Source organism: Pan paniscus, chromosome 5 (assembly GCF_029289425.2).
Source record: "Pan paniscus chromosome 5, NHGRI_mPanPan1-v2.0_pri, whole genome shotgun sequence".
Taxonomy (NCBI): domain Eukaryota; kingdom Metazoa; phylum Chordata; class Mammalia; order Primates; family Hominidae; genus Pan; species Pan paniscus.
In genome coordinates this window covers 125,177,558-125,200,081 of record NC_073254.2, presented here as the reverse complement: position 1 = coordinate 125,200,081, position 22,524 = coordinate 125,177,558, and the positions used below count along the sequence as shown (strand labels likewise).

Sequence of the window (22,524 nt, the reverse complement as noted above, 5' to 3'; positions counted from 1 at the left end):
TGTCTGGGCCCAGGAGGTCGAGATTGCAGTGAGCCGTGATCACCACTGCACTCCAGCCTGGGTGACAGAGCGAGACACCATCTCTAAAAAAAAAAATACTATATTTACCTCTCTCTCTCTCTCTCTGTCCAATACACCCAAATATTCCCGTCCCCACTATGGTGATTTACCTCTTCATTTTGTTTACGGTGTGTGTGGAGCGGGGGTGAGAGAGCAGGCGTGCAGTTGCCTTGGTTCAGCAGCCAGCCCATCGCTCCTGCCTAGTGTGACTGTGAATACTAGGTGTATGTTACAACCGGGAGCGGTGTACACTCGGGGAACCGCATCTTTGGAAACTTCGGTCCGTAGCGGCCGCTAGGATTCTCCGCAGCCCCGCACCCCGGTGGCCGAACCGCCTGCCCCGGCCCAGACGCAGCCGCCGCGCCCGCCCACCCGGCTGCGCCCCGGGGCGCGCGCCCGTGCCCGGCCCCCGCCCGCGCCGCCGCGCCGCTCCGGAGCCCGCTGCGGTCACGCTGCGCCCGGCGCCGCGGGGTGGGCGACGAGGCACTCACGAGGCGGACGCTGAGGGCTTCCGCGCGGGCCACCCGGGTCCAGCGCGCTCCGCCGGGAAACTTCTGCGGGCGCCGGGCTGGAGCTCCTGGCAGGGCTGGGAAGGAAAGGTAAGAAGGTGAGCCCGGGGGCGCTGCGTCCGCCGCCTTCCGGTGCTGTCCGCACCCTCGCACCTCGCGGCCGCTTCGGGCAACTTAGCGGGCGCGGCTTCTGCTGGGCCGCCGACCCCTGCGAGCGCTTGCGTCTCGCTGCCCCGCGCCGCTCCCTTCCCGGCTCCGGTCAACTCCGCGCCCTGGGGTCCGGGGTCTGGGGTCCCGGCTGTGTCGCCGCTCACAGCTCGGAGGTCTAGGGGATCCTTTGCTGCGGTTCCTATCCGCGCCGACCCCTGAAGAACGCGAGTCGTATGCCCTAGAGGCTTCTGGGCGAATATTCCTCCCAGATCTTCTCCTGCAGGTCCTACTCTGGCCCCAGGCACCCTGGAGCCGAAATAAACAGGCCAGTTTTGCAAGGGAGAAAAGCCGTTCCTAGGGGCCCTTGTCAGTCCTGGGGAAGTCATGCCACCGCCGGGAGTTTCCTTCCCCCCCACCCCCGCCCCCGGTCTGTAAGCAAAGGGCCTGACTGGTGTCAGTGCTCTCACACTGTTCTCACAGAGTTGGGGGTACAAAAAAGCTGCCTCATCAAAGGTCGCGCTGACCTGTTTTCTCCATTTGGGGATCCCCCTGCCAAAAAAGAAATTTGCCAACCACTAAATTGTCTTATCACCATGTCGGTTACAGTGGTATAGTTTTGAGGTTCTGTATTTTAGGCAAAGATGAAAGGCACAACCAAAATACAGTAAGAGGGGCAGTGCCAAAAATTTAGCCAGAAGACATTTGCAGAAAGTGAAAAATTCTGTTTGTAAATAATAAATGGAAAAGTAGAATTAGAAGCCCACTTTTGGACGCAATTTGATTTACTAAACTTCGTTGCTTCCTGACTTTTCACTCTAATTCCGGTAGTTAGATATTTTGAATTTGCAAGCCTACAAACTGCAGTTGAGTTTTATAGCAGCCTTAAAAAATTATTGTTGCCTGTTCATACTAAGTTTAGTGGCTATTTTTTTTCCTTCTTGTTTTTAATTCTACGGACTGTTGCATGAAAATATCCTCTTGTGAGTACAATAACTTGGCATTGTTCTTTGTGACAATAGAAAACCAAACAAGAACTACATGAGACAGAAAATATAAACAAAAAATTGGATCTCAGTTTCCATATTTGCAAAATGAAGAGCTCTGGCTGATCCCAGATTCCAGATATCTCTGAGGTTCTGTCCTGAAAAATCTGTGTGTGTGTGTGTGTGTGTGTGTGTGTGTGTGTGTGTGTCTTCAGGAGTTTGGGATACAAATATTAATTGAAATCTAAGATATTCTCTGTCCTCAAAATTTTATACATTTAAATGGGAAATATTTGATAGTTGAGTTTCTTTAATCATATCAGTCCCTCAGAATAGCTGAATCATGGTGCATCTTCTGCCTCTAAATGGTTACATTCTATGCTATTAAATAAAAATGTGTCATGGGAAACAAAAGTCCCATACTTTTCACCACAAGACTGACTAATACGGTTGACACACTAGAGCACTGATGCCTGCTTATTTTGAAACAGTCTCCAGGAAGAATTAAGAATGTTATGAAGCATTTGCTACAGTATGTGAGCATAACACATAAGCAACATGGCAGGCAAGAAATTTCAAAACTGCTTTGGAAATATCCATGATAGATCTGAAAGTCTGTAAACTGCAGTTGAGATCACATTTTGTAATTATGGTCATTGGTCAGTTGGGATTATGAGCTCCCTCGAGAGAATGTCCCTCCAATTAATAGAAGAGTATATCGAATCACCGATTCGATTGTTTTAAAGGAAGAGAGAAAATGTTTCTCCCTTTTATCTAAGTAGTTATAAGAAAAAGTCTTACAAGGAAAATTACATCAGGTGTTTTCTAAATTAAATAAATAACCGAAAGTTCCTGACTGAAATTACCTATAAAAATGCAGGGTCCTCCTCCAACCCAGAGAATCCAGGGATTGATTCACACAGACTTTTAGCGAGACTTTCTTACTTTGTGTTCTTCAACAGAATAATAACCTCCAGTGACTCTGGCAAACTGAAATTGGCTAGGATGGGATCATGAAGGAAGGTGTTGTGGGGTAGTATTGGAAGGACATGCAACTGGCTAAGCTTATAGAAGAATCTCCATCCCTCTGAGCTTCATCTTCCACTCTGAACAATGCTGACAATAGTATGTAGGTTTCAGAGTTGCTGTGACTCCTAAATGGATCTGTGTTTGTAGGAATTAGTACCTGCACAGAGAAAGAACACAGCTGATCTTGGTTCTTCCTGTCTTCTTTGGAAGTGTTTGTTTCCTAGCTGAACAAATTGCAGCTGAACTGTAGATAACAGCTTTTGCTTTTAATTTCAAAATTCTATGTGGCAAAATTTTGATAATTGTTGAATCTGGATAACAGGTATATGGGAATTTGTTGTATACTATTTTCTCTATTTTTGTATGTGTTCAAAATTATCAGAAAAAAAATTTAAGTGTGAATCTGAAAAAAAAACTCCACACTTTTGAGTTATTTCTAGTCCAGGATTTCATTTTACATTGTCTGTTTCATTTTACATTGTATTTTTTAATTAGTGAATACTTAAATATAGAGAAATATAAATTATGTACTATATAGGGAGTGGATGGGCAGCGACTGGTCCTGGAGAACAATCCATGGCAGTCTTCAATTTTTTGTGTGAATATTTTTTATTATGAAACAATCTAAAGAAAATATGACAGTGTGATGGTTGTTAATTCTGGTTGTTGGGTTCATGGATTTTTTTAAATGTTTATATTTAAAATTTTTTTACATTGATATAAAATCACATTATTTCCCAAAATCATTATAAGAATACAAATAATGCAGCTATTTTTAAAAAGGTAAAAATAGTTTCTATCCCACTATCAAGACATATTCATCTTTAACATGAAGTGAAAATCATTGCGTATGTCTTTCTATTTTTACACAAATAGGATATGTTGGTCGGGCTTGGTGGCTCATGCCTGTAATCCCAGCACTTTGGGAGGCTGAGGCAGGCGGATCACCTGAGGTCAGGAGTTTGAGACCAGCCTGGCCAACGTGGTGAAACCCCGTGTCTCTACTAAAAATACAAAAATTAGCCAGGCGTGGTTGCGTGCGCCTGCAGTCCCAGCTACTTGGGAGGCTGAGGCAGGAGAATTGTTTGGACCTGGGAGGCGGAGCTTGCAGTGAGCTGAGATCGCGCCACTGCACTCCAGCCTGGGTGACAGAGCAAGACTCTGTCTTAAAAAAAAAAACGATATGTCAAAAGATTAAAAAGAAATGCTTTTATAAAAAATAGAATTGTTAAATAAGCAGGAGGCCATTAGCCTGAGTCTTTCTCCCTACTTTGAGTCCGTGTGAAAAACTGACTTTGTACATAAACAAACAGAAAACTAACTCAACAGTGTATTTTTTGTAATAGCCAGGTTTCAGCCAATCACAGGCGGCCAGCTCATCACACTATGCCCAAATAAAGCAGATGCAGAGCTGTAGCCAATCGAGTGATTTTGGTTTTTTACTTCTGTCATCAGTGTATAAAAACTGCAGCTCATGCTGCTGGATAGAGCTCTGTGAACCTCTTCTGGTTGTGAGTGCTGCCTGATTCGTGAGTTGTTTGTTGCTCAGGTAAACTGTTAAATTGAATTTATCTAAAGTTTTTCTTTTAACAGGATGATACTATATATGCTTTTTAAAATAAAAAAATTATATTTTAACAGAAGAAACTGTAGTGAAAGTGAAGGAATTGCTGAACTTGACATCAGTATTTCTTCATTCTTAGAGATAAACAAGTCTTCCAAACTAAGAGAAAAGATTCTGAATACATCTTGAGATCAAGATTTTTTAAACATACATTAATTTAGACAGTCAGAGGCTCCCTGTTATAAAGGATGGAGCACTGGGCACTCTTACATTACCTATAGTTTCACTTCTACTCATATCCCAGTTTTTATTCTTTGTTTATTTATTTATTTATTTATTTATTTATTGAGACAGAGTCTCACTCTGTCATCCCAGGCTGGAGTGCAGTGGTGCGATCTTAGCTCACTGCAACCTCCGCCTCCTGGATTCAAGCAATATCCCTGCCTCAGCCTCCCGAGTAGCTGGGATTACAGGCATGCACCACCATGCCCGGCTAATTTTTGTATTTTCAGTAGAGATGGGCTTTTACCATGTTGCCCAGGCTAGTGTCAAACTCCTGACCTCAGGTGATCCTCTCACCTCTCCTCCCAAAGTGCTGGGATTACAGGCATGAGCCACTGCGCCTGGCCTATTTTTTATTTTTTTAATTTTGGAGACAGGGTTGCACTGTGCCACCCAGGCTGGACTGTAGTGGCATGATCACAGCTCACTGCAACCTCAGCCTCCCAGGCTCAAGCAGTCCTCCCACCTCAGCCTCCCATGTAGCTGGGACTACAGGCATGCACCATGGCACCCAGCTTTTTTTTTTTTTTTTTTTGTAGAGTTAGGGTCTCACTGTGTTACCCAGGCTGATCTCAAACTCCTAGGCTCAAGGCATCCTCCCACCTCAGCCTCCCAAAGTGCTGGGATGACAGGCATGAGCCACTATACCCAGCCCCAATTTAAAAAATATGTTTATATTGTGAGGATCTATAACATTTGCATTGTGTTTTGTAAACTTCATTTCAGATACAATTTTTTTTTTTTTTGATGGAGTCTTGCTCTGTTGCCCATGCTAGAGTGCAGTGGAGCATTGTTGGCTTACTGCAACCTCAGCCTCCCGGGTTCAAGTGATTCTCCTGCCTCAGCCTCCTGAGTAGCTGGGATTACAGGCGTGTGCCACCACGCCCGGCTCATTTTTGTATTTTTAGTAGAGATGGGGTTTCACCATGTTGCTCAGGCCGGTCTCGAATTCCTGACCTCGTGATCCACCAGCCTCGGCCTCCCAAAGTGCTGGGATTACAGGTGTGAGACACCACACCTGGCCATTTCAGATATAATTTAGTCTTAGTTTTATAACTAAATGAAATCACGATGAATCACTGGTTCTTTTACCATGGCATCTCAAGTATCAACTTTTGATTCATCCTTTGATTGGCTAGATTTTGTCAGTGTGTCTGTTTGTTTCCAAGAAGGGCTCATTTCCTGTGTCTTTTTATGTTTGAAATGCCCATGTTTCTTTCCAGACAGTCCCTGACTCACAATGGTTTGACTTAACCATTTTTCAACTTTATAATGGTGCAGAGACAATACACAGTCAGTATGCTCAACTTTCGGTGTGGTTACACCCAAGTAAACACATCATCGTCATAAATTGAGAAGCTGTAAGTCAAACGTGTGTTTTCAACTTATGATATTTTCAGCTTACCATGAGTTCATTGTACATTGGGGAGCATCTGTACTTGAATGACCATTTGGCTGGCTGTACCATTTTTGAGCCAGTTTCCTTACCTCCGGATTATATTGCCTTCGCTCCATTCACTGCTAGCATCTAATGTAGCTGTAGAGAAGTCTAAGTTTGGTTTCAAAATTTCTAGCTGGGCGCAGTGGCTCACACCTGTAATTCTAGCACTTTGGAAGGTCAAGGCGGGCGGATCACTTGAAGTCAGGAGTTCAAGACCAGCCTGGCCAACATTGTAAAACCCCATCTCTACTAAAAATACAAAAAATTAGCCGGATGTGGTAGCGCCTTTAATCCCAGTTACTTGCGAGGGTGAGGCAGGATAATCGCTTGAACCCGGGAGGCGGAGGTTGCAGTGAGCCAAGATTGTGCCATTGCACTCCAGCCTGGGCAACAAGAGCAAAACTCCATCTAAGAAAAAATTTCTTCCTTGCAATTGATTTGCTTTTTCTGCCCGGAGTCCTAAAGTATCCTTTATATTCCTGAAGTGTAGTAATTCAGGCTATATCATTGTTAAGTTCTGTATCAATTTTTCATGGAACCTGGTGCATTCCTTCTATTTCTGTTCTTTCTATTGGAATAATCTGTTGTTCTTAATTTCAGGGTTTTTTTTTCCCATTATGAATGCTTTTTCTTTCCAATTTTGTAATTCTCTACTTCAAAGACACCAATTATTCTCACACTGTCTCATCTTTGTTCTCCATGATTGTTATCTTGTTTTAATTTCTCCTCTGTTTTCTTCATTCACTCTACTTGTCAAAATGATTAAAATGTAACTGATTTATAAATGAAAGTGTAGCATGGTATAAACAGAAGCAGGTTAGGTATGAGGATATTTGGATTCTAACTCGGCCAAGTCTTTCTTAAAGAGGTTTTCTTGCTTGAAAAATAGGAAAGTAACTACCCCTTCCTCCTGCCCCCAGTATTTTTGGAGCTATGAAATAATATACATGTAGTAGTTCACACAGGTTCTGACACAGGGTTGCTACTCAACAGATGCTGGTTATTATTACTTACTCCTCCATTCGAGATGCAGGAGGGGTGGTGTTAGAATTCAAGTTCCAAACACAAGTTACATTATAATTGTTCTGGAAGTTACAATGCATGAAGGATAGCTAGTACCTTTTCCTCTATGTTATAAAGAAAATTTAACCTCCATGAGAAAAAGAGATAAACAGAAGCACTTTAAAACATTCTGTTTGGAATTTATTTTGTGGAATCTCAGCTTATTTTCTGTTGTTTGAGTTCATTTTCAAGTTTATATTAAATCTTGGTAATGCATGGAAACCCACCAACTAGTGGAGCATCCTTGATCAATACTTGGTCAGATATGAAAGGAAATTTAAGATAATGATTCTAATCTCATTAAGACTTTAGACTGTTTTAAAATGTAGCATTTCTTTAAAATTTAGTATGCAACAACTGACTTTATTTTTTATTATACTTTAAGTTTTAGGGTACATGTGCACAACGTGCAGGTTTGTTATACATGTGCCATGTTGGTGTGCTGCACCCATTGACTCGTCATTTAGCATTACGTATATCTCCTAATGCTATCCCTCCCCGCTCCCCCCACCCCACAACAGGCCCCGGTGTGTGATGTTCCCCTTCCTGTGTCCATGTGTTCTCATTGTTCAATTCCCATCTATGAGTGAGAACATGCAGTGTTTGGTTTTTTGTCCTTGCAATAGTTTGCTGAGAATGATGGTTTCCAGCTTCATCCATGTCCCTACAAAGGACATGAACTCATCCTTTTTTATGGCTGCATAGTATTCCATGGTGTATATGTGCTACATTTTCTTAATCCAGTCTCTCATTGTTGGACATTTGGGTTGGTTCCAAGTCTTTGCTATTGTGAATAGTGACACAATAAACATACGTGTGCATGTGTCTTTATAGCAGCATGATTTATAATCCTTTGGGTATATACCCAGTAATGGGATGGCTAGGTCAAATGGTATTTCTAGTTCTAGATCCCTGAGGAATCGCCACACTGACTTCCACAATGGTTGAACTAGTTTACAGTCCCACCAACAGTGTAAAAGTGTTCCTATTTCTTCACATCCTCTCCACTGGACCTGTTGTTTCCTGACTTTTTAATGATTGCCATTCTAACTGGTGTGAGATGGTATCTCATTGTGGTTTTGATTTGCATTTATGTGATGGCCAGTGATGATGAGCATTTTTTCATGTGTTTTTTGGCTGCATAAATGTCTTCTTTTGAGAAGTGTCTGTTCATCTCCTTCGCCCACTTGTTGATGAGGTTGTTTTTTTCTTGTAAATTTGTTTGAGTTCATTGTAGATTCTGGATATTAGCCCTTTGTCAGATGAGTAGATTGCAAAAATTTTCTCCCATTTTGTAGGTTGCCTGTTCACTCTGATGGTAGTTTGTTTTGCTGTGCAGAAGCTCTTTAGTTTAATTAGATCCCATTTGTCAATTTTGGCTTTGCAACAACTGACTTTAAATGAGTTTTAATGGCTGGGCACAGTGGCTCACGCCTGTAATCCCAGCACTTTGGGAGGCCAAGATGGGAGGATTACTTGAGTCTGGGAGTTTAAGACCAGGCTGGGAAACACAAGGAGACTCCATCTCTAATATAATAAAATAAACGAAATAAGTGTTAGGTAGTTTATTTGTAGATAAGGTGTATTTTTAGTTAGTAATATTTAAAATAGATCACAGTTTTGAAAACTGGACTTAAATAGTGTTAACATTGGAATTTCACTAAAATGCAGGCTCCACGAGGACAGGTTTTTAATGAATAATAATAATTATTATTATTATTATTTGAGACAGAGTCTTTCTCTGTCGCTCAGGCTGGAGTGCAGTGGCGTGATCACAGCTCTCTGCAACCTTGACCTCCTGGGCTCAAGTGGTTCTCCTGCCTCAGCCTCCTGGGTAGCTGGGAATACAGGTGCATGCCACCATGCCCAACAAATTCTTTTAATTTTTTTGTAGAGCTGGGGTCTCACTTTGTTGCTCAGGCTGGTCTTAAACTCCTGTGATCAAGCAATCCTCCCACCTCGGCCTCCCAAAGTGCTGGGATTATAGGCATGAGCCACTGTACCTGGCCCTGAATTATTGCATATATTAATTCACAATATTTTTAAGGCCATTTGAAAGCTAATGATACAGTTAATTATGTTATAATGCATGTTTTGAAAGTAAGCATTATTCCAAAAAATTGACATGTTAGGGAACGATTTGGGCATAATACAACTTTCATGTTTGCTTATGCATGTTTTACCCAGAAAAAACAATGGGTGAATTCATTAAATTGCAACTAGCTGACCTAAGCCATGTAGGGATACACAAAATGCAAAATGCAAAATGCAAACACATACCTCTCAAACATCTACCAGCTATCTTGGTTTGCCATGTATTATTTTGAAAATTTACACTTCGCTATCCTTTCACACTTGTGAACTTTCCTATATAAAAACATGCTCATTCTAGGATTTAAGGGCTGAGAAAGAGCACAGTTTTTATTCCTTCTTCCACCACTTCACCATAACTCACAAATGGCAACCATTCCCATACCACCTCCCTAGCAAGTTTTTGGCCTTTTTTTAAGATCAAGTGCCATATTTGTGTATTTTTAACCATTTAAGATAGATAGATGTAACTGTGCTACTGTTTTTATTAAATTCCTATCTTTTAAAGAATGTGCCACTGATGAAGATTTTAAGTGTTATATCACTAACCCCATTTTCTTGTGAGCCCTGTGGTTGCTATTGCAGTTTAGTATAGTGCAGTGACTGTTTAGGATCACATATGTTGTTGTGTTACAGTGGAATTGACTCTAGTTGATTAAAGTGGCGTAGAAGTGCTATTAAGTGTCATGTTGTTGAGACAATAAGCGTGATATCTACATCTGGTATTCTCTCTACTAAAAGAGTCCTAATGTGACTCCCCTGACCCAAATGTGTGGTCCACCTGGTTATTTAGCCAGAAAAAAAGAAAAGGCAGAGATTATGGCCAATTAGCTATCATACATGATCTTGTTAGGGCTGTTTGCCAGGAAGTAACTTGAAAACTTGATCTAAACATAGGAAAAGTGAGTTCATTTTCTGCATATAGGTCACTTAGAGTAAAGGAAAGCAAAGGTGTCTACCATTGATTCATATCAAGAAACGACTGCTTAATGTATCTAGTTTCTCTTGCATCTTTCATCAGGAATCTCTCTTCAGTAAACTTACTGCATGATGTCATAGCAGCTCATCAAAAGGGAATGGCTTCCTGCTTATGCCTTTAACCATTTCCAGGATATGGAGAAGTCAGAAGAACTTGAGCAGAGCCTGTCAATTATTTAAAACAGTCTAATGGCAAGCTTGAGAAGTAGAGACTTTACTGCTGCTTCTTAAAATTAAGGATTTTCACAACTATAGGGCTGAGGGACTCAACTGGTAGGACCTACCCTCCTATCCCTCTGTGCCTCAAAAAACTGTAGCTTCTTAAGAAGACATTTAAATTATTTAATCTAAACTGAAGAAAGAAAATAAGAATGTTGTTGATTTGTTTTGTTCCAGTAAGTCCAGATATTTATTGAAATTGTACATGTAGCAGGATATTTTGGTGGTAAAGAGAGCAGACACTGGCATCTGCCTGCCTGGGAGTGAATCTGGGCTCTATCTTCGTGTTTCCCTAGGCAACCAACTTAACTTTCCTAATACCTCAATTTTCTTATCTTTAAAAACTGGACAATAAAACTATCTGCTCAGTAAATGCTAGATGCTAGTAGTAGCATATGAGGATCAAGAAGATGACAGCTGGATATTGCCTTCCCAATGCTGAAGTCATCTGGCCTTGGTGGCGTCACACAATTTGAAGAAATAGAGTTAATTCTTTTGAGTTTCTCTGGGCTGTATTTTGAGGGTCAATCTCTGAATATATGTAAAACATTAAGTATTTGCCCTATCTTTATGGCTCAGTGTTACAAAGAACTGACTGATTTGAAAGTCAACCATGAAAACATGGTATTCCAGGAATTTTGGAGATTGGTATATCAATGTCATAACTATTCTGGAAGTTGCCCATGTGTTCAAATGCTTAACAGTATGGTGACTACCTGACTATGAAAGGAAAACCTCTTCAGTGACACTGGGAACCACAGTGAATTTAATGTAATTCCCAGGGTCTCTCATAGGGTCTTGTTTTCCAGGTTCTATCAAGGAATGATTCTCAGCTGATTTTCCTGATTTAAATCTAGCAAGGATTGAGTGTCTTCAGCTTCACAGATCTATATTCTAATTCTATTATAAAATATAGATTATTAATGAAAAGCCTCATATACAGTGAGTACTTATAACTGTTTATGTGTGTGTTTAGTTTTCTGTTGCTGTATAAAAAATGACTACAAACTTAGCATCTTAAAACAATAAATATTTGTTATCAGTTTTTGTGGGTCAGGAGTCCAGGCACTGTTGAACTGGATCTTCTGCCCAGGACCTCCCAAGCCTGCAGTCAAGGTGTCAGACACACTGACCTTCTTATTTGGAGTTTGGGGTCCTCTTCCAAGCTTCTCAGATGGTTCACAGAATACTGTTCCTTGAGGTTATAGGACTAAAGTCCCAGTTATCTTCTTCAAGCTCATAGAGGCTGCCTGCCGTTCCTTTCCTTGGAAACCCCACAGGCAGTTCACATATGGATGTTTGCCTTCTTCCAGTAGGAGCACATCAATCACTCTGACATCCAATCTCTCTCCAGTCCTATGATGGAGTCCTGTATAACTTAACATAATCATAAGAGTGACTATTCCACCACCATTTGCCATATAATGTTACCTAATCAAGGGAGCATCTATCCCATTCCATTCACAGGTTCTGCCCACACTCAAGGAGAGGGAATGATACAGGGCATGTATACCAGGAGGTCAGGAATGTTGAGAGCATCTTAGAATTCTGCCTACCACTGTATGTGATAAAATGAGAGATCAATCATGGGTAGAGATAAATGTGATGTTAGCTGAGACATGAGAACAGAAAAAAGTCCGGTGTAGCCTGTCGGCATGTTCTCTGATTTCTTCAAGTCTCAAGGAGACTCCAAGATCTCATTGATAAGGGGGATCAAAAGCATGCTCCAGCCTAAGAGATTAGTGGTACATGAAGAGTCTCCAAGTATTGTGTGAAAGCAAAGGCTGGTGTGAATACTCTGGAATCCATATCAGAAGATGAAATGATAAAATTAAACCATGTAATATAATTGTTTGGGAAAGGGGAACTGTCCTCAGGCAAAAGGAAAAAGGTGATACTTCCCTTGGTAGGATAAAGGAGCCAAGTGCTGTAGTGGGGTTGGCCATCCCTGTAGGCAGAAACCAGATGGTGACATCTATGCTTTGGGTAACATCTGACTGATGGCAGCATATGAATGTTGTAACCAATACCATTTACATTTCCATCAACACTCTGTTCTGAATCTTGGATAATTCTTCCACATTTATACACTTATGCATTATACATATGCAATGTTTGCATAGCATCATGCCAAGTCTTTTCCTTTCTTCTCTCTGTTACTTGAGAGACTCTAGACCAGCACTGTCCAATAGAAATATAATGCAAGCCACATACATTTTTTTAAAGTAAGAACAAGTGAAGGCAGCTTTAATAATAGGTTTTACTTAACCCACTATTTCTAAAACACTGTCATTTCAATATGTAATCAATATAAACATTAATGACATATTCTTTACTTTTTTTTTTTTTTTTTTTTTTGAGGCTGAGTCTCGCTCTGTTGCCCAGGCTGGAGTACAGGGGCACGATCTCAGCTTATTGCAGCCTCCGCCTCCCAGGTTCAAGCAATTCTCCTGCCTCAGCCTCCCGAGTAGCTGGGATTATAGGCACCCAGCATCACATCTGGCTAATTTTTGTATTTTTAGTAGAGACGGGGTCTCACCATGTTGGCCAGGCTGGTCTTGAACTCCTGGCCTCAAGTGATCCATCCTCCTCAGCCTCCCAAAGTGGTGGGATTACAGGCGTGAGCCACCATGCCCAGCCTATTCTTTACTTTTGTACAGTCTTCACAATCTATTGTGAACACTTTCATTTCTCCCTATGCTCTTTTTCAATAATCTTAACAACCCTAGTTTTTATTTAGCATTGACCTGTGTGATAGTAACTGCTAAATCTCTCTCCCTTTATCCTACCCCTTATCCTCTGCTGTAAATTCTGCTAGACTCAGAGCATCAGATTAAACATGGCTAAAACTGAGTTCCTTTTTCCTCTGACTTTTTCCCTAACTTCAAGATCTTGTATAACCCCAAAATGTCTTCAACCCTTCTTCGTTCCTCTGTTTCAATAGATCCTTTCACCTCTTCCTCATAGTCTAATACATGCTTCCCTTTTTTTTTTTAATTCAACATCTAAACTGTTGATTCAGGAGCTTTCTGATTTATTAAGCCTTATCCCAAGCTTATTTCAAACACTGTTTTTCTACCTGTGCACTCTTGTCTTTATTAGTGAATGTTTACTAGAGACCACTTTGTGCTAGACAGAGGAAAATTTCAAATATATTTATATAAATATATATATACACACACACAATGCTCTATCAATAAAGCTGTTATTCTACACACACACACACACACACACAACCATCTATGTTCATTTTTTTAAATGCTTGAATATGTAACCCAACTGAAAAAATTAAAAAATTGTGATGCTTTAAAAAGGAAAAATATACATAATGGTCAGTATGACACAATCTATGATGGAGGCTATGTAGACAGATAATAAAGGCCATTAAAAACTCAGCTTACAAGGTGCACTTCAGGCCACCATGGTCAGGGAAGGCTGCTGCAAAATTTCCACAAGCTTCATCCCTCTTGGACTGATGAGTGTACGGAAGGAAAACGTCTTTTCACCGAGGTAAAGGATGGAAGTGAGAACACACGAAGAGGAAATGTACCTTTCCAGCTCTTTAAAAACAAGGATTAAAATCCAGATCCTTTATTCTGTGGAATGTTCTGGTGTCTCTTTTCCCTCCCCCACCCCCACCTGTCACCTCCTTCCTATCTCTTAGATTTGTTCAACACTTCTTAACCCTGGTTGAACATCAAAATCCCTGGGAAGTTTGTGAAAAAAATTCAGTGCCCCGGCGACAAAACAGGCCAGTTAAATAACAGTCTCTGGAGCTGGGCCCCAGTCAAACACCTGGTGTTAAGACCTGCAGTCTTAATTCAGTTCTGCCACTCGGCTCTATATTTTGACCCATGTTTGGAATCATCTTCTACTCCACATCATACGGAGTCATGTCATTTTAGAGCTCTTATGATGTTGTCCAATTCTTTCATTTTACCAATGAGGAAACCAGTCTAAGGAGATGAAAATCACATAGCTATCTAGGGATACAGCTAAGACTAGAACCCTTCTCTTGGGTGGAATCTTAGTTCCATTATAAGCAATGTGACATTGAACAACTTAGTTTTTTGCTGAATTTAAATTTTCTTATCTGTAAAATGGAGATAATAGTACTTTCCTCCTGGGGTTGTTAAATGAGATAATTTTAAAAATATGCCTGGCACATAGTTGCTGGGTAAATGTACCACCTCAAGGACAAGTCGAAAAAACTAAGAAAATGATAATTTAGCTTAGGGAACACATGCCAAAGTTGAGAGCTGATCCCAATTAATGAGTAGAATATTGATGGAATTTTCAGTTTGTGGGTTGCTTAGCAACCAAAACTCACTCAATACCACTGACTACCCAAGTTGTTGTTTTTAATCAAAGCAACAAACTGTTCTTAAGGAGTTCAAGGTTGTGAACAGACAAAAGGATTCCCTTATGCATTTGGGGTTGTGCCAGGCATTTTGAAAAAGTGATGCCCCAGCTCCTCTGTGTTTTTGCACTTAAACATCTTGGACATTTGGAGCCCCCCAATTCTGTGCCCATAGATGACAGAAGATGTTACAATATCTGTTACATTGGATAGAGAGTGAGAAGGGAGAAGGCAGAGTGCTTGCACTTCTGTACCAATGTATTAAGCCAAACTTATTGAGTGCTAGGGCTCAGAAATACAAAAGCATTTGTCTTTGCCCCTGCTGCCCCTTAGAATTTCAGTCTAGGAGAGGAAACCAGTCAATATTGAATAATACAGCAAATTATTCATGAGCGGCTCTGTGTGTCTCCAGCAGTATTCTAAGAGTTACAGACTGAACAGTACAAGAACTTATAGGGTAAGTCTGAAATATCCATGGTTAGGATTTTTATTTTCTTGGCAAAGCAGCCCTGGAAGAATATCCCACTTGGGTTCCCCAAAACATTAATATTTGATTCACAGTCTTGAGAGCTGGCACTGAATGTTGGAGAGGGTCTAAAGAGGGGCGGACGGGAATTGGAGCTCCATGCCACCACCTGTTTTACCTGAAGCCAGAGACTCAACCAATCTGTGCCCTTCTTTTCTCATTTGTAAGCTGGACATGATGATTTAGATTCTGCCTCCCTCGTGGCAATGAGATAATAAATGCAGAAGTTCTGTTGCAATAAATGCAGTTTCTAGCTAATTTGCCAGCAGGTTTACTTTGCATTTCATTGAGCATCCTTGTATCTTCATTTACATTTCCTATTCCTTTATAACTCGTAATCTTAACAATTTAAAGAGAAAAAAACCCAGATGAGCTTGGAACAACTGTGTTTATTTGCACTTAAGTTTGTCTTCATCATTTGTAGCTCAGTGTGCTAACTTACTTTGCAGTGAAGATCAACTCTAGTGCTTAGGAAAGAAATCCATTGTGCCACTTTGGCATGTCAGCATTTATTTACGCAAAACATGACCTCAGGCTTACAGGCCTTTAAGGCAGACAGCTGGTTGATGAATCATGTTGGACATTCATATAGTGCTGCTGGCACATGTCAGAAGGACACCCCTGCTCATCACCTGCCCCTGTCAGTTCTTCCACTTCTAATAAAGCATATCTGTTTTGGTGACCAAATAAAAACACAAGTGAAGAAGGGCTGGGTGTGGAGTAATTTAATCAGGGCAAGTCAGCACGCTGCATTGAGCAGTACAGTATCAAGGATAAAAAGATGGTTTGGTAACAGCTGAATGAAACGAAGTAGATTAGTAAAGACGGAAGCACAGTTCCCCTTATAATCATAATGGGTCATGACCCTGGAATGCAGAAACCCCAATATATCCTACAAATCAAGATTTTTAAGGAGACAGGATTCCCAGAAGTTCCCTTCTGAATTGCCACGAACGTTTTACATGGCCTTTCTCTATTAGCATCATTTTAACATTTCGCTGAGGATTATAAATTTTTAAGGAAGTTCAAACCAAAGTTCAGAGCTCCACTAGCAAATCTTTTTAATACTGGCTTTCGTGGGTGTGTTTGGTATCCTGAAGAATTGATTGATTTAAAATATCCTAGTTTTGAAACAGCAGGGAGACTGACATTTGCAGCCTGGTATTTTGCAGTTCTCACTACTCATTGTATTTGAACAATAATTTTTCTTTGTTGTAATACCCAGTAGAATAGAATTTTGTGCTTTGTTTAAAAGAGGAGAAATTGAACATGTTCAGGATGCTGGCCTGTCTTCAATTTCATCACCATCATCTCGTAGATTGATTGATGGCGAGAATAATTAGGGATATGCAGCATGTTTGAAATGTATTTGAAAACAAGCAAAAACAACAATATGACTATAAGTTGTAAGTCTAAGCTTTTTTTTTCTTTTTTTTTAAATGATTCACCTGGCAGTGTTCTTGAAGTCATTACTTACTGAGAAAAGAATCACTATCCAAGATGAAAAATCAGGAACTTCAACAACAGCTCCTTTATTTCCATTTCTACTTCTGTTGGTGATTACACTGTTCCATTTTTTACTCCAGCTAAGTCATTTTCACCTCTGTATTTTTTCTCCTATGGGGCAAGATCTGTGATATCTGATAGTTTATTAACAGGTGTGCTGGAAATAATCTATTTCAAAAATAAAACACTAAATATAGCACACAAGTTCAAGGCTTTTGAATGTTACCATGGTTTTAAAAAATCAATGTCATGAATGCTTTACACTGAAATCATTTATTGTTAGGAAACTGGGTGGCAAATGATACATATATCCTGTAGCTCTGTCATCATGGCTAATGCTCTCCTGACTCAGATTACATATTAGCATTTCCACCATATGGCTGAAAGGGTAGAGAATATATGTGCAGAGGAACAGAGTTGGTAATATTTTTGACCATCTGGTAAATAAATATGTAAGTAACAGGAATATTAATATTTATTTCATCATATGATGCAAGCTTTAACCTGAAATAACCACTAATACAACAAAGTAGTATATTTGTTTCTCAAATAATTTCAATCTAATTTATTAAAGATTTCCATAGTCAATTAATGCTCTTAGAATGTGACTTCTAATTATGTTTCTTATGTTTATTGATATAGTAGGGTTCCTTATCATGCCAAATTTAAAAATCTTTCATGAGAGGCCACACGATTGGACCCAGCATATGGGCATGAGCACCAAAGTTCTGCTCTGCCAGTGACCACTGTGTGGCCTGGGATAAATTACCTGACCTCTCTAAGCCTCAAATTAATGTGTAAAGAGTGAATAATCTATTATCAGACAGTGTCCCTCAAAGGGTGGGCCATGGAGGACCATGGATTAACACATCAGAATCACATGGGGAGCTTAAAATACAAACATCTGGGCCCCACCCGCAATGATTCTGGTTCATGTATCTGGAAGCAGTCCATGAATCTGCAAATATATATATATTAATACAGAGTCTTACTCTTTTCGCCTAGGCTGAAGTGCAGTGGTAAGATGATCTCGGCTCACTGAAGCCTGTCTCCCAAGTTCAAGTGATTCTTGCGTCTCAGCATCCTGAGTAGCTGGGATCCCAGGCGCACGCCACCACGCCTGGGTAATTTTTCTATTTTTAGTAGAGACAGGGTTTCGCCATGTTGGCCAGGCTGGTCTCGAACTTCTGGCCTCAAGTGATCCACCCACCTCAGCCTCCCAAAGGGCTGGGATTCCAGGCACACGCCACCTCGCCCGGCCCGCATTTTTAGTCACTGTCCCGAGTGATTCTGAGGTACACTGAATCACTCCCATAGAGACGAGATTAATATAGAGCACTTAGCTACCTTGAAAAATATGTAGCTAATTTTAATATACTTTTTATACCATAGAAATTTAACACCCAACAGCATTTGTGCTTAAAATACTCTAACTTCATAGAAAATGGGAGGTCAGCTTGCTAAGTAATGCTGCTGATCATTAAATATACCCCACAATTCTCCTTTTTGTTTAATTAGATCCTTTATCTTTTTTTCTCTTGCATAGGAAATACCAAAATATTTGCAGACTGGATCCAAATCAGGAGCCCAGATGAACTTAAAGAAGCGAGCATGGGATTCTTAGTTTTTCAAGATCCGTACACACGAAGCCTTTAATCAGCATCAACTCCAGTGTCCGTTTTCTCTGGTTTTGTGAAGACTGCACAAAACTCTCATGATGGAGAACCAAAGGACTTAGTTACCTGTTTCAGTGTCATCTAAAGTCAACTGAAAAGTGAAGCAGGCAGTAATACAGCCATGGAAAGAAATTCAAGTTTATGGAAGAACCTAATAGATGAACACCCAGTCTGCACAACCTGGAAGCAAGAGGCCGAAGGAGCCATTTATCATCTTGCCAGTATTTTATTTGTAGTAGGTTTCATGGGTGGGAGTGGATTCTTCGGGCTCCTTTATGTCTTCAGTTTGCTGGGGTTGGGTTTTCTCTGTTCTGCTGTCTGGGCTTGGGTAGATGTCTGTGCAGCTGACATATTTTCCTGGAATTTTGTACTGTTTGTCATCTGCTTCATGCAATTTGTTCATATTGCATATCAAGTTCGCAGCATAACCTTTGCCCGAGAATTCCAAGTGTTGTACAGCTCCCTTTTCCAGCCCCTGGGGATCTCTTTGCCTGTCTTCAGAACGATTGCTTTGAGCTCTGAAGTGGTTACTTTGGAAAAGGAACACTGTTATGCCATGCAGGGGAAAACTTCCATTGATAAACTCTCCTTGCTTGTTTCAGGAAGGTTTGTACCTTTGGTGCTTGCATGTCTTTCCTCAAGTATTAGTTGTTTGTGTTTCTTTCCACTATATTTTTCCATCTCAGTATCACATAGTCCTGGGTGGCATTTAGCACCCTGAGGCTTGAGGAAGTCTTTGATACTTGAGTCACAGACATAGCCATTTAGAGTATATGGCATTATTTACTTGAAGCAGAAAATAATCAAGAGCCTTAATATTTCATCTTAGAAATCAAATTACATAATCTTAAAGTATGAATTTGTTTATGTGATATGATATTTGTTTCCTAATTACTGAAAGTCGAGAAGAGGATGATGTCAGCTTGAATTAATAGAATACTTATATTGGCGTGCAAAATATTTTAAAGACTCTTTGATAGGGCTTTCTTTTAAGTAACAGAAAACATTTAAATTTTATTATTATCTTTTTTTCTTCAGTAAATTCTAGCAATTGCCCATGAGAAGCAGGCTGGGGAGACACTTCAGGAACATACATAGAAATCTAAACTTTGAAAACAGGCCAGGTGCGGTGGCTAACACCTGTAATCCCAAAAACACCTGTAATCCCAGCACTTTTGGAGGCCGAGGCAGGATAATCACCTGAGGTCAGCAGTTCAAGACCAGCCTGGCCAACACTGTGAAACTCCCATCTCTACTGAAAAAATACAAAAACAAAATTATCCAGGCATGGTGGCACATGCCTGTAGTCCCAGCTACTCGGGAGGCTGAGGCAGGAGAACTGCTTGAGCGTGGGAGGCGGAGGTTGCAGTGAGCTGAGATCGCGCCACTACACTCCAGCCTAAGCAACAGAACGAGACTCTATCTCAAAAATAAAATAAAATAAACTTTGAAAACAAAGTTTGGGAGAGGAAACAATAATGGGATTACTCATGGTTTTCAAAAAGTTAAAAATGTGGCTTACAGGCCAGGCGCGGTGGCTCACGCCTGTAATCCCAGCACTTTGAGAGGCCGAGGCTAGTGGATCACTTGAGGTCAGGAGTTCGAGACCAGCCTGGCCAACATGTTGAAACCCTGTCTCTACTAAAAATACAAAAAACTTAGCTGGACATCGTAGTGCACGCTTGTAATCCCAGCTACTCAGGAGGCTGAGGCACAAGAATCGCTTGAACCTGGGAGGAGGAGGTTGCAGGGAGCCCAGATTGTGCCACTGCACTCCACGCTGGGCAACAGAGTGAGACTCTGTCAAAAAATAAATAAAAAATAAAAATTTGGTTTACAGAGGTATTTGCAGAACTCCTCTATGTTCTTAAATGTTTCCCTACTTAATTTAAAATCTGACAAAGTCCATTAAAATGTTTTATTGAAGTATAATATGCACACATAAATGGACATATATCATAAATGTACAACTTGATGAATTTTCTGATGAATTTCACTCAATATTCCAGAATCCTGACTGTATAAGGAACATGATAACATGAATCTTACAGGACATTATGTCACTTATTATAATGTATGAATTTAATATTTTGCCTTTCAAAATCATAAAGGGCAAGAGTCATCAGGGATCTGAAATACACTTCCTCTACCCCCCACCCCTCCCCAATTATGTGCTCTCTTTCTCCTTCCCTTATAAATGTTGTTCTTGTGTTTTGATAGGATCAGAGTGACAGTTGATGGTGAATTTCTGCATTACATTTTCCCCCTTCAGTTCCTGGATTCTCCTGAGTGGGATTCACTGAGACCCACAGAGGAAGGCATTTTTCAGGTAAGGGATACCAGAACACACAGTTAGCACTCCCTCTTTCAAACAGATGTTTGTTTAAAAATAAGTAAACAAATAAACAACAGTGGATAAGACAAGAATATTTTAAGACTTTGGAATGTACTTTGCAGCATACATGACTTTCCCAATTCTGCTGGACTCTTGATGATTAATGCCACTTTATAGGTCCAGCGATGAGAAGAACAGGTGCTACATATGACAGGAAGGAGGCTGTGATTAATACTTTAAGCTTTACTTTGCATAACTGCGTATTTAGGAATTAAAATATAATTGAGATTTGACCAAACACTGCTAATGCAACGTCTAGAAAACATCAAGAACAAAAAACTGCACTTACTAAAAAATAAATGATTTTTAAAATTTAAAATGCCATTGGATTTCAGTTGTTTTCCAGCAACAGAATGCTAAACTTACTGTCATTACTCTGCTGCCACGTCTGGCAGTTTTGAAAGATAATCATTTCAGCAGGTTTCATTTATTTTGTTACACAGTTTTCTAACAAATATATGTGTGTATGCAACAAACTCAAATATGTATGCAAATTAGGTATATAAATTCTGTTTTCTACTGCAGAAACTGCATTAGGGTTAAATGTCCACAGTCTTCAGAAGTGACTTGGAAATATTTCTGTAACATCAGCCAACTTTTTTTTTTTTAAGATCAAGTAGTTCTCCCTTCAATAAAAGAAATGTAGATACTGGAACTTAGAAAAACAGACAGATTGAAGATGGCTAGAACATTGTGATTATTCACATTATAAATTATGTATGTAGTAATGAATTTTGTAGTTTCTATTTTTGCAATATATTGTAGGTCAGTGGGCTTTTTCAACCTAAAAAAAGGCAGCACGTGAAATTAATTTAACAATTGGGGTACTAAAAATGTGGCAGAAGTTTTCTTGCTTCCACATCTGTTTATGTGTGGTCTTGTGTTTTTTAGGTAACCCTCACTGCAGAAACTGATTGTCGATATGTGTCTTGGAGGAGAAAGAAATTATATCTGCTCTTTGCTCAGCATCGTTACATCTCCCGCCTTTTTTCAGTGCTAATTGGCAGTGACATTGCAGATAAACTCTATGCCTTGAATGACAGGGTATATATAGGAAAAAGATATCACTATGATATTCGGCTACCCAACTTCTATCAAATGTCAACTCCAGAAATACGCAGATCACCCCTGACACAACATTTTCAGAATTCCAGACGATACTGTGATAAATGACATCAAAGTCTGAAATTTATAAGTATAAAAAAAGACTCTCTCTTCATCATTCCCCAGTGAAATAGCAAAATACAAAAAAAGAGCTCCCTAATGTTTTTATAAATCAAATTCAGAAGCGAGATGCCATTGCCAACTGTTTTATTCCTTTCAACAACTGCATTGTGAATAAACTTTACAAATTTTTCTTGTATTTCTCATTGTTATAATTGGGGAGGGGGTGGATAACTATGGGCAGTTTGCCCTTTTCTGCATCAAAACTGGGAGAATGAAATTCCACTTTCTCAATTCTTTTCTCACATTTACTCAAATGCATTGTCTTGCCCTATAGACTCAGGAGTTGCTTCTCAAGAAACAGCCAGCAAGTATTCTCAGCCTGAGGGTGGGTTGCTACTGTCCACATAGGCATTTCCGGAATTCACTTTTTTGCTACAACCTCCAGTGAAAGCAATTATTTATTTTAAATGTGCAGTTACTTGATGTGACTAAAAAGTAGAATAAATGCAAGAGATAATAATATGTG

The 22,524-nt window shown here is 40.1% G+C and overlaps 1 protein-coding gene and 1 long non-coding RNA gene across 5 annotated transcripts in view; one reads left to right on the top strand and one right to left on the bottom strand.

Moving 5' to 3' along the window:
- Positions 1–447: 447 nt before the first annotated feature.
- Positions 448–22,194, top strand: POPDC3 (popeye domain containing 3). Its single transcript, XM_034962625.3, has 4 exons — positions 448–659; positions 18,307–19,042; positions 20,657–20,765; positions 21,723–22,194. The coding sequence occupies exons 2-4, from the start codon at positions 18,558–18,560 to the stop codon at positions 22,002–22,004; spliced, it is 876 nt and encodes a 291-aa protein (XP_034818516.1). The 5' UTR covers positions 448–659; positions 18,307–18,557; the 3' UTR covers positions 22,005–22,194.
- Positions 9,381–22,524, bottom strand: part of LOC129398025 (uncharacterized) — a 33,864-nt gene continuing 20,720 nt past the window's right edge. The window contains exons 4-5 of one of the 4 annotated variants that reach the window (XR_008625739.2): positions 13,770–13,928; positions 9,381–11,745 (exon numbers count right to left, since the gene is read on the bottom strand). This is a non-coding gene — a long non-coding RNA (uncharacterized LOC129398025). Of the gene's footprint in view, positions 12,317–13,769; positions 13,929–22,524 lie in introns of all 4 variants that reach the window. The other 3 variants (XR_010112497.1, XR_008625740.2, XR_010112498.1) reach the window with 3 other exon arrangements.

Coding starts and splice junctions, on each gene's coding strand:
- POPDC3 (XM_034962625.3), top strand. CDS start 18,558: ATGGAAAGAAATTCAAGTTTATGGAAGAACCTAATAGATGAACACCCA. Junction 19,043..20,656: donor TCCTTGCTTGTTTCAGGAAG/GTTTGTACCTTT, acceptor GTGTTTTGATAG/GATCAGAGTGACAGTTGATG. Junction 20,766..21,722: donor CAGAGGAAGGCATTTTTCAG/GTAAGGGATACC, acceptor TGTGTTTTTTAG/GTAACCCTCACTGCAGAAAC.